The sequence below is a fragment of the Papio anubis genome, chromosome 11 (assembly GCF_008728515.1).
Source record: "Papio anubis isolate 15944 chromosome 11, Panubis1.0, whole genome shotgun sequence".
NCBI lineage: Eukaryota > Metazoa > Chordata > Mammalia > Primates > Cercopithecidae > Papio > Papio anubis.
Window position 1 is genome coordinate 98,202,487 of NC_044986.1, and position 12,641 is coordinate 98,215,127.

The window sequence follows — 12,641 nt, forward strand, 5'->3', positions numbered from 1 at the left end:
ACCCTTTCCATTGCTTGCCTTTCGTGGTGATCACAATTAATGTCTGCCTTTCCTGTGTCCATGTCTGGTGGTCACAGTTATTGTCTGCCTTTCCTGTGTTCATCCAGGCTTTCGTTAGCCCTGCTGCCACTGCCTTCATTCGGGTCCTCTTTTTACTTCGACTGTTTTTGAAGAAATGTCAATAGAGATGGCATTTGGTTGCCTGACCTCAGAAATTCTCTTCTTGAATATAGGGGATACCAATTAATCTTTGATGTTGATGTTTAGGTCTTGATTGTATCATAGGTATATGCAACATGGTATAGTCAAAGGGAGATGAATATCTCCTCTTACTAGGAATACCAGTGGAAGCAAGCAGGGGAATTGGAAATAAATATCATTTATTAGGTGTTTGCTATTTTCCAGGACTTGCATGAAGCTCTTTTAATGGTGACTTTCATTCTCACAGTAACCCTAGTTAATAGGTACGATTATTATCCTGTTTTAAATATGAGAAAACTAAGGCATAGAAAGTTAAATAAGTTGCTTAAGGGTAAGTAAGGGGCCCAATTGGGATTTAAACTCATGTATTTTGACTTCAAGACTCTCAGTAAATTATGTTGATACTTCATTTTTTAAAACTGAAAATACTATAAGTTATGTTTTTTAGTCCTTTTCCTTTTTTCTATGGAGATAGCAGTTAAATCTCTACAATATACTGGGCCTATATGTTTATCTTGGGGGCAGCAAGGAAAACAATAGCTGGAAGAGTACATCTGATTTCACAACAGGTTTGGGGATAGAGGCAGTGTGGTGGCTGCTGAGAGGAGATGCAACTGCTTAAGTCCATTGTGTTTGCAAAGAAAGGGAAGCCTGAGGAACCCCAGAGTCATCTGCACTGGGCAGTGACCAGTGTTTTTGTTGTTTTGTTTTGTTTTTTAGATTTCTTACCACTAGAACCATATCCTCCTAACAGGTTTTCTGTTCCTCATCTTACCTGCTACCTCCCTTCCTCCCCACATCTCTCCAAGGAAAATGGAGTGAAGCACAAATTGGCCCAAGGATCTCCTATTCTTTAGTTACTTTTTGTTTTTTTGGAGACAGGGTCTGGCTCTGTCGCCCAGGCTGGAGTGCAGTGGCACAATCTGAGCTCACTGCAACCTCCGCCTCCTGGGCTCAGTCAGTCGATCAGTCTGCCCACTTCAGTCTCCTGAGTAGCTGGGACTACAGGTGTACACTACCATGCCTGGCCAATTTCTGTATTTTTTTGTAGAGATGGGGTTTCACCATGTTATCCAGGCTGGTGTTGAACTCCTGGGCTCAAGCAATCTGCCTGCCTTGGCCTCCCAAAGTGCTGGGCTTACTGGTGTGAGCCACCGCACCTGACCTTTAATGGCTATTTATTTATTTAATGAATAAAGTCTTAAGTCCTTTAGCATCAATCACCCATCTGTATTTGAGATTATTTTCCTAGAAAATGCATGCAAACAAATTGTGTATAGTTTCCAGGAGTTCATGAATCAACTGAGAGTCATCCGTGAACTCTCCTAGCCATAGATCCCTGACTCACCACGTTTTAAGATGGTTCATTCCATCTTTTGTTACAAAATTAGTTTTAAGCTCTAATTACAGTTTGTTAAAATGTAAACTGCAAACAAGTATACAAGGTAATTGATTGCTACTTGTATGTTGAAACCTGAGTTCCATAATGTCATCTGTAGTAACATCCATCTAATCAAAAATTTAACAGTTCCCAGGTCATCAACAATTACTGAAATATAGATTTTTGAAGAATGACAACTCTGATCATTGTAATATGTGGGGAGTGAAAAATAAATGTATGTAGAAATTTGGGGTTGTTTCAAAATGGGGCAGATTTTGTATCCCTGGATTGGAGAATTTAAGTTTTGGGGTTTTTTCCCCCAACGAACTCAGATTTTCCAAAGAAATGTTTAGTGCCCTGGCTACTTTCTCTAGAATATTGTTCTGGGAACTAAGGGAATCTGATCTGTAGAAAATGTTCTGAGAAGTGGTTTCAAATAGAATCACTGCATTTTCAACCAAAATGAAAATGTTGATGGTTTGTTGCTTTTTAATAATTTAACTTAAGCCTAAAAACTGTTTTTGGTGCTTTGTATTTTGTAGACTTTATAGGCATGTTCCTTATAAGAATTATGCATCTGTGTAGAGATGTTGCAAACACCCTGGCCGGAATTGAAGGCAAAGTACCAGTTGCTCCCGGCGATTCCTGTGGGAAGGCTTTATTTGTTTACATTTTTACTTCTGACTGTGTAGTTTGAGCAAAGGTACAGCCTCCAAGTTTTTAGGCTTTATGATATACACACACAGAGTAGCTACTTTTCTGGGGCTATGTTGTGAGTGAGTGGGAAGATGAGAAAACTTTAAACTACTAGGGAAATGACAAAGAAGCTAGTCTGGCCCTTCCTGGGATTAGGTAGGAACAAGAGAAAGTCTGCTTTAAGAGTTTGTAACCATCCATGGACTGGTTGGTCTATGGCTTAGGATTTGAGAGTTTTATCCACCAAGTCCAGGAGTCCTACATTGTAAAGTTAGCGAAGTGGCCGGTGATATTTCAAGGTCACGCATCAGAAGTAAATACTTATTTCTGAAAGGATTGTGTCCCGTGGATTTTCTTTTTTAGTACCCAGAATCTTCTCCCCACCCCTAGGATTTTAAATATGGAGGTAGATAGGTGTATGCATGCATGTGCTAATTCTAGATCCAGTACCATTAATTAACATGCTGAAGAGTCAAACTACTGAGCAGTAATTTTCAATACTTTTTTGTACTTGTAATAGAAGCCAATAAAAGGATTACAGCTTTAGTTTACTTAATGTAATATAATTCAGATAGCCATGGTGGAGTCTGTACATCATCGACAGGTATAAAACACATGACTGCATTGGGGGGTACTTTATTCATAGTTTAATTGTTGAAGCTTTATTTTTAAAAGTTCTACTGTGTGCGTAACTAAAACAGATTTCCTCACTAAAATTAAACATTTATTTTTAGGAAGTTTGTAAATGAAGGTAACTCTGGCTTCCTTATGAGAACTGCTTACATATTAAAATGATTTTTATTTTTACTGACGTTTTCTGATTACAACTGTAATTATAGAAAAAAAAACCCTTATGGACATATACGTAGGGCATAATGTATATAGATTTTGAAATGTCCTTTTTTCCTAATAGTGCATTTAATATATTTTAGCATGTCCTGACTTTTAGGATCTTGTGTTTGAATAACTGTTATATAAAATTAATTTAACCAGATTTCCCCTTTTCTCCAGACTTCTTCACTCCTAACTCCTTGCCTCCCTCATCTCCTTCTCTGCTTCCTCCTCTTCTAGTTGCTCAGGGGAGAAAAATGAAGTATACTTTTTTTTTTTTTTTTTGAAATGGAGTCTCGGTCTATAGCCCAGGCTGGAGTGCAGTGGTGAGATCTTGGCTCATTGCAACCTCCGCCTTCTGGGTTCAAGCCGTTCTTCTGCCTTAGCCTCCCAAGTAGCTGGGACTACAGGTGCCCGCCACCACGCCCAGCTACTTCTTTGTATTTTTAGTAGAGACGAGGTTTCACCATGTTGGCCAGGCTGGTCTCGTACTCCTGACCTCAAGTGATCTGCTCGCCTTGGCCTCCCAAAGTGCTGAGATTATAGGCATGAAGCCACCACACCCGGTCTGAAGTGTACTTTTATTACGTGATTGAATTTGCAAAGGGAAATGTTTAGTTAAAATAAATGAGATTTTGCAGGTTTGGCTACACCTGATACTTAATAATAGATGCTAGATTGCTCATTGGTGATGAAACCACATCTTTGGTTATATATTTGTCTACTAGATCCCAAAATGTTCCCACTTAGGGAAATTTGTCACCCTGTATCAGAGTAAATTTTTCTGGGATATAAGGAGAAATTATAGACTGCATAAAGTTATGTCATGTTCTCCAAGAAGAAAGCTACTGGCGCCATGTGGGTATTTAAATGTAAAGTAAATAAAATTAAATAAAATTAAAAATGCAGTTCCTCAAGTCAAGCCACAGCTCAAGTGCTCAAAAGCCACATGTGGCCAGTGGCTAACCATATTGGACAAACGGCTATAAAACATTTTCACCATCACAGGCAGTTCTATTGGATAGCCTTGGGGTAAAGTCTATATGTGTTGCCTGTTAATTAGAATTTAAAAATCATTTTTTTCCTTTTGGTTATCATAAATAGTAATAAAAAGCAGAATTTCTGTCAATATTTTTAGAAACAGCAAACAGCTCAAAATTATTTAGAGTAAATTTTTACTCCCCTGCCAACTTAATTTTTAAAATGATGCAGTAAAGTAAAACACATATCAACACAGGGTTACCAGCACTTTGAAATTCCGGAACATTTAAAAAATGTTTGACATGGTACAAAATCCAGGAGTGGGCAGGCTAGGGGTGGGATATTCTATCAATTGGGTCAGGATCTAGAGAAGATGATGGAAGAGAAACTATTTGTAAAAGACGCTCAGAAGAAGCAAATGAAGTGGAGAAATAATGTATTTATTTGGGGCACATACTTTTATGTTATAATTAGAGTATTCATGGAAATTAACCTGGGAAAATTGGAAGCCATCAGAAAGAAAACACAAGGGATGAAGAGGAACCACCAATGAGAAAGAAAATATAAGGGATGGAGAGGAACCACCCATGATCCTCTAGTCAGCGGAAACAATCACTGGGATTTGTTATATATCTTTCCAGCCTTCCTTTCTATGCCCTACAAACAGGCCATACTGATTAGGCAGCGAAGGATGGCAGTGAAGAACACAGACAAGATGTTAGTCTGAGAGGAAAAGTGGGTGATTAGGAGCTCTAACACTGAGCCAGATGGCTTGAGCTTGAAATCTCAGCTCTGCCTTCTTACTGTCTGCAAGAACATAGCAGCTTGTTTAACTCTTATTTATCTGTGAAATGAGATGGTCCTGCTGTCTACCTCTTTATGTTCTTGTGAGAATTGAGGAATTAAAATATTCAACTCGTTAAAGACTATGTTACTAGTATTACTGACCTATTAGGTGAGTAGTACAGGCACATGGTAAGTTCTTAATAAGTCTCTATGTTTATTATAGCAGGGAAGCAGACATTTAAACAAGTGACTGCAGTGAGGTTAGATAAGTTTTGTGATAGGGTGAATTCAGCAGTGAAGTTAGATGAGTTTTGTGATAGGGTAAGTTTTCTGTGATAGTATACGTTGAGATGACTTAATTCTTGTTAATTATTTAAACAAAGTGAATTTAGCTTAGTATGATTGGTTTTTGTTTTAAATGATGTGTTCATAGTTTCTCAAATCAAATCTAACTTTTTATAGCTTGTAGTCTTTAAAGTTTGTTTATTACCTCGATATGATACATCTTTAAAGGTTCTAAGATACGAAGTAAAAATGTCGCTCTGATCATTCTGGTAATATCATAAGTGTCAAAATTCTTTCCCTGAAGCTTTACATTGTGTACCAGGTTGCCAAAAATGTAATAGAATCCTCTCTTAGCAATAGCATCTGGCTAATCAGAATAAAATTTATCTTCCAGACTTTTACAATGGAGTTTGGTTAGCTTTGAGTATAATTAAAGAGTGTATTACTTGATACCTATTAAAGACAGGAAATTGTGAGGTGCAACTGTTTTTCGTATATGGTGGGGGACATTTTTCTTCAACTATAAATAAAAAGAGACTAAAGTGAGTTTTCAAGTATAAAATGTGAAAGGACAGCTATACAAGAGCTGAAATAGCTGAAACTGAAGTGCTGACAGTTATGTGTTTGTCAACAGGTCTTTTGTTTCTCAACCTTCTGCTAGATTTTTTAAGGAACTCAGTCTGTCTTACATGGCATTTACGTAGATTCTTGCCTTTGTGTTTCTTGGGTCACAATAATGGGAGATGAAGGACTAATTTAAAAAATTTATTATTATAAGTACTGTACAATATGAAAAATGATCTCATTTATGCTAAATAATTATAAGAAATGTCACTAGCTATGAGAAATCCCTTCGTTTCTTAGAAATTTGAAGTTGAGGGGGAAAGTTGGCAATTTCAAAGAAAAGAATGAATAAATATAATAAAAGGAACAATGTGCTTGGGCAGATGTTCCTGGATGTGGCACCCAGGCGCAAATAGTGCCAGCTTCTTCCCTCTTGACAGTGATTCCATACCAACCTGCCAAAATGCGGCTGGCAGTTTATTGCTTTGCTTTAATCATAATTTACATTTTTAGCAGGAATATAAACTGCAACTGATACTTGAAATATTGCAGCAATAGATTTTAGATATAATAGACATCACAAAACTTACATGTTTATTGAGGAGAAAGACAAAGGCTTAGGTTTCAAGTGGGTTCTGTTTGATAAAGACTGTTTTTTTCCATCTGACTCCATGTTGTAAACACTGGGCCATAGTAATAGATGAATTAGGCACATATACATGTCACCTGTGGGTTTATATTAGCATATACAAACATGTTACATGTATGTAATATGTCATAAACATATAACTTTAGGATATCCAAGGATTCAGATTCTCTTTTCAAGTATAACAGTGTACAGCTATCTGGCATTATTCGCTACCAGGTGAACTTATATGCATTTGATTTTCTTCCAGATTCATGAAAAACTACACTACTATGAGAAGCAGAGTCCGGTGCCCATTCTCCATGGTGCGGCGGCCTTGGCCGATGACGTAAGTGTGCCTCTCCGAGCTCACCGGGACGTGTCTGCTGCAGACCTGGCCCAGGCAGAACCTGTCCTAGTGCAGACAGATGCCTGTGATCCTATGAGTGAAAAGCAGAAGAGGTTACAAATGTTTCAAGAAGTCCTGTCATCACTGAGCTTATGTTAATATTATGTTGATTTTCATTCACTTTCCTGTTCTAAAAATTTTGCATGTAGCTACTCTCTTGTTCTGCTTTGGTAACTACGTAATAGGAATTTTAGGCTTTAAACTGGTGGAGAGAGAGAAGCTGTCAGCTGTTGGTGTTCTGAGAAAGTCACAGACAAGAGGAATGTTATGGAGAAATAAAGACAAATGAGATAGCTCTATTGCTGACAGTACTAAAAAATGACAGATACTAGGATACGAACGAGGCATATGAAATACATGAAAAGACAGGATTGTTTTTATAATGGATTATAAAACATAGTAATGATTTATGGATATTAGGCTTTTCCAAATTACCTTCATAACCAAAAAATAAATTTTAGAAGCAGTTGGCATTGATGGAGTAGTTAATTTCCTGTAGCTATAATTTTATTTTAAACTTGGGGGAAGGGAACTAGCTCGCTGATTCTTACTGTTAACTTTCGGACTCGGATGAATTGAGAACACACCTGGATAAACTATAAAGGACACGAAGCTGGAATAGAAATATGTTTAGTGCGAAGGCTGGTTTTAGTGATATCCTGTAGCTTATTTGTTGCTTTTAATATTTTTTCCTTTATTTTTGATAAGACAAGCTGTAATTCAGTGTGGTAAAATATTCAGGCCATAATATAATTAAAAAATTGGCCATCTTGAGAAGTTGATTTTATTTGAACTCTTTTGCATTCTAATTTAGAAAATACACATAGGTAATAAATATGCAAGTTCCATGCTATTTGTTTAGTTCCCATTTTTCTTTCTGTTTTTATCTACAAAGATTACAAGTATGTTTCAATATATATTTAATGAGGAAGCTTACTTCTGCATTATTGAAACAAAACTTTTTAAAGGAAGACGAATAAAGATGTAGATACACTTGCTCAAGTAAGGCACAGTTGCCACCTAAGAAAACCCTGAAAAAGTCAGTTTTAAAACATTTACTATTCAGAGTTTTGGGAAACATTTGTTTATAAACCTATGTTGTGTGGTCCAATCATATTGCACAATATTCCTTTATAAAAAATTAGAGACTGCTGTGTAAATATGATAAACCATAGTATCTTATAATTTGTCAGAGCAGTATATTTAAATGTTAAAATATGTTATGTTTTAAGTGACTAAAGTGTGCAAATGACCTTTGTGTCTTTTTGTAAGTTAAAAACGCTGTAGAAATATTACCTCAAAAAAGTAAAAGCAATGTTTGAAAGGTAATTAATGACTGTATAATTTTCTATGATTTTATTTTTGGTGTACAATTTATATTATGCCCTTCTTTTAGAGAAAAGTCCTTTTCCAGAGATAAGAACAATTAATTTTAACTTGGTAGAAAAAGTAGGGGCAAATGGAAATTTCATGCAAGGTTTTAAGATGAGTTTTTAAATAAATATACATTTATATATATACCACATATTTCATAATTCTACCCTTTTTTCCTGTTTGAATCTTGCTTTTCTTATGAAAATTATGGGATCTTTCCTATAGCCTGAAATTGAATTGGAATTTCGATAGGAATATCTCAGGAATATCTCTTAATGGAAGACATGGGGCAGGTTTGAAGTTGTAACACTTTCTTTATGCAGAACCCAAATGGGAATTCTTGGTTATTATAGTAGAGTACAGTCAGCATTTTTGGTACCAGGGTAGCTTTCAACCCATTATAGCTTGTTTTACGATTGGTATTATGATTGGTTGGCATTTAACAGATTTCTTCATCTGTATAGGTAAACATAATAAAAGTTTCAGGCCATTTGCTCTATTAGGGACATTCTAATTATTTTTACCCTAGCTCTAAACAGCACAGCTACTGTGGGTTTTTGGAATCCCCATGGGTTTTTGGAAACCCTGTGGGTTTCACCACCTCATTCAGAAGCTCTGTTTTTGTGGGGGGTGGGAGAGGTTACAGTGTCAAAGCTTTATCCAGTTCTTACAAGTGGTCCTTTGTCTAGGTGCAAAAGACCATTCACATGGACGAAGTGCTGGGGTTTGCCCTCCTTGTAATAAATCAGAAGGTGATCTGGCTGATACGATTACTTGATTTGTACTCAGCCGAGAGCCTGCGCTCGGATCTGGACTACCGAAGGCCCTAAAAGGAAGAGCAATGATTGATGATCTGTTTTTTTTTTTTATGCTGACCTCTCCTTAAAGATTGGAAAGCAGTAGCGTTGAGCAAGTCAGATTCTCAGTTGTCACACACCCAGTCCCACAATGCTGTTACTAAACGTTCTTTACATCGATGTAATCTCCCTTGCAGCTGACCGAAGAGCTTCAGAACAAGCCATTAAACAGTGAGATCAGAGAGCTGTTGAAACTACTGTCAAAACCCAGTGTGAAGGTGAGGACATGTTACGCTGGTAATAAATACCTTCAAACAGGGCCACTTTCTGAGCCTTCAGATGAATTTTGTTTCGAGCATCAATTCTCAAGTAAATGTATTTCAAATAGGGCACAGTATTCTAATAGCCTAAATCCTATTAATGAGAAAGAGGTGAGCTTTTGATAATAATGTGATGAGAAACTGCAAAATGCTCTTATTGGGAAGCTCAGAATTTAAGTTCTGACAAATATTATGTAGCTTCAAGGTCATTTTCGTTTTAAATAAAGTTAAGAGTACACTATACAGAACCTACTAGTAATTTTGTTTAGGTCTATTTTACTTGGGTAGTTAACGGGATCCAGTATGTTTGACAAATATACCTATTTTTCTGTAGGATCATTTCAGCATTCCTCTTTCTTTCCCCATTCACCTCCCCATTTCCTGTCCCTTTACTAATTTACGTTTCAAAATGTCATTCCGTTTTACAGAGAAGAGCACTTTTCCAGTGTAAAATACTCATAAAATATTGGCAGACAGATTTCAATTCTCCCTTTCCCATTGCCTCCTAAGTTTATCACTTATTTTTCCTCCAAATGTGATCAGTTTACAGCAGGCATTTCAGAATTTTCCTGTAGTTATTCTGAGGTCATTACTGCACTAAATCCTGCACTGTATACATTTTGGACTTGACTCTGTGGCAATTATGTGTCAGATATTGTTCTGTGAGTCAGAATTACATATGGATTACATAATTACATAATTAAAATGCTCATTTAACTTGTGGTGATTACTGGTGAGCATATGTAGAGTGTTGGATGAAAATTTCTTCCTAGATACAAAAACTAGTTTCTACTTTTCTTGAGAAATAGCTTTTGGAATTGTGCCATACTTGGTTTTGAATTTATTTTTATAAAAAGAGAGATGGTATTAAATAAAAGATGAGGTTAAAAACATGCGTGGACTATAAGCCCTAATCTCTGTAAGTAAATAGAAGTACATGAATGTATTGCTGTAAAAGCTAAACAGGCTATGATTAGTGATGTGAGGGTAATTGATTTGTAGTGCTTTAGGAAGTTTATTAAATTTTTGTTCTGAAAGAGCAAGGATCAGATGAGAGCAGAAAAGTTCCTTGATGTTAAAGACAAAGTATGTAAAAACGTTAAGGAGATTTTTAGCCACAGAATGTTCTGAAGATTTCTTCATTTGGTCTTAGACTGCACCTGAGCAGTTAGTGTCACCCAGGGGAGGGTGAGGTTAGCTATGAGTAGCTTGTTAAACTCCTTTTTGAGTTTATTGTTTTGGTTCAAGGGTGTTAGAAATGAAAACAGCATGTTTCAGACAAAAAATATCCCCAATCATGGTATTTGGTTCAAGAGTGTTTCAAATGGAATAGCTAATTATGCAATATTATACTGGATGAGAACTGGTATTTGGCTCAAGAGGGAGGTATGACTTTAGACGTTATTAAGAAGGGCCATTTGATAAAATTTTATAATAATTAGTTACATTTTATTATGTGGAAAATATTTTAGGTAGATAATTCGGTTTTCTTTTTATCTAGCAGTGTGACTAAAGAATGGTGTAAAGTTAGCATGAAATACATATATTCATATGTGTAGAAAATAGGTAATATTCCAGGATACATGATGTTTCGTTTGGCAACGTCGGTTTGTAGTTAGCTAGTCTTGGGAAGAAATATCTTTTTTCCCTTTTTGATCTAACATTGCTTTTCTTGAAGTCATTCTTATTATCTACCATCACTTTGACCTCATTTCCATATTACTTTAACAAGTTTAGCCCCCAAATAAATTTTAGACTATTTCAGGATATAATCAGTTAATCTATTTTTGCCCTGGGAGTAAACTAAAATCTTTTCTTATTTGTTTTCCTTTTAAACAGAAGCAAGGTATGTAGGTTGTTAGTTGAATTGACAGTTAAAATATGAAAAATATAACTCTAGTGTGTTAATTTGAATATTATCTTTAATTTCTAGTGGATTAGAGAAGTTACTTACTTTTTAAAGATTTGCTATTTCATTTTAAATACTTAATTCATTGGACTGAAAAGGAAGTTGAAGTATATCTTCAAAGTAATAGAACTTTAAAAAAACAGATACACACACAGACACACACGCGTGCACACACACACACACAACCAAATATGCACCCACTCTGGGAAGATAACACACATATTCCACACATCTGCCAATTCTTTCTGAAAATTTTTATAACTTTCTTTGGCAGTTTATAAATGTCACCAGCAACAGATCTTCACTCATCCATTTATTCTTAGATTTTCTTTCTTCTAATGCCTAGTGTGTGCCAGGCCCTATGGATGCAGATTATAGAAGATGTATGTGCACTAGTGAAGGTAATAGGAGAAATACTGGATTTAAAAGAGGGAGTGCATAGAAATGATATGGAATACATAGGAATGGCGCTAAACCCAAACTTGGGCAGGGGGAGAATATTGAAGAAAACTTTACAGAGGAAGTGGCATGTAAGTTGAGACCTTATGTTGGAGTTTGAGGGAATCAGAAGGGGACAAAGGAGTGGGAGATGGGTCGGGGGTGGGATGTGAAAAAGAAATGATTTAGGTACAGGGAAGAGCATGTAAAGTCCCATAAAGGAAAACTTTAAGTTTGAAGATGTGAAAATGCAAAACCAGCCTCAGAACAGGCGAACAGTGGCTTGCGAAGGAAGAAGGGGTGAGAGTTTGGAGCTGGGGAGTCAACCTTTTGAGTAGGGTTTGCCCAGGACAGTTGGCTTCACGCCTGCAGTTCCAGCATTATTAGTAATAGCCTTTCTCCCACTTTCAATTGTGTCCCTATTTGGGTGATAAATTATATGGCCACACCTGAAATCGTGAGCTTTTTTAAAAAGTGGAAAGCCATTGAAAGGATTTGAAGCAGGAAGTGACATGTCCCTCCATATGTAGTCTACAGACCAAGCTTTTGAGGAGTTTGGTGGTGTAGAATGGCAGAAATGCAATACTGAATGGAGGAAGGCCAGTGGGAGCCTGTAGGAGTAATTCACATAGAACACTAGCACTTTGGGAGCCGAGGTGGGCTGATCACCGGAGGTCAGGAGTTCGAGACCAGCCTGGCCAACATGGTGAAACCCCATCTCCACTAAAGATACAAAAATTACCCGGATATGGTGGGGGTGGCGGTGGCAGGTGCCTGTGATCCCAATTACTTTGGGAGGCTGAGGCAGGATAATCACTTGAACCTGGGAGATGGAGGTTGCAGTGAGCTGAGATCACGCCACTTCACTCCAGCCTGGGTGAAAGAGTGAAGCTCTGTCACACACACACACACACACACACACACACACACACACACACACACGGCACATGATTGAGGTCCTAATGAAAGAATGTGGGATGGGTGGAAGGAAGCATGGGGGATAGGCAGCTTGAGGGACAATTTTAATACATGGTCTTGGAACAA

The 12,641-nt window shown here is 37.0% G+C and overlaps 1 protein-coding gene across 9 annotated transcripts in view; it reads left to right on the forward strand.

Moving 5' to 3' along the window:
• The window catches only part of MPP7 (membrane palmitoylated protein 7), a 252,173-nt gene that overhangs the window by 151,224 nt on the left and 88,308 nt on the right, over nt 1-12,641 (forward strand). For all 9 annotated transcript variants that reach the window (XM_009214166.4, XM_009214164.3, XM_009214167.3 and 6 more), the window contains 2 exons: nt 6,622-6,699; nt 9,128-9,208. In XM_009214166.4, the coding sequence (XP_009212430.1) occupies nt 6,622-6,699; nt 9,128-9,208 (159 nt within the window). The remainder of the gene's footprint in view (nt 1-6,621; nt 6,700-9,127; nt 9,209-12,641) is intronic.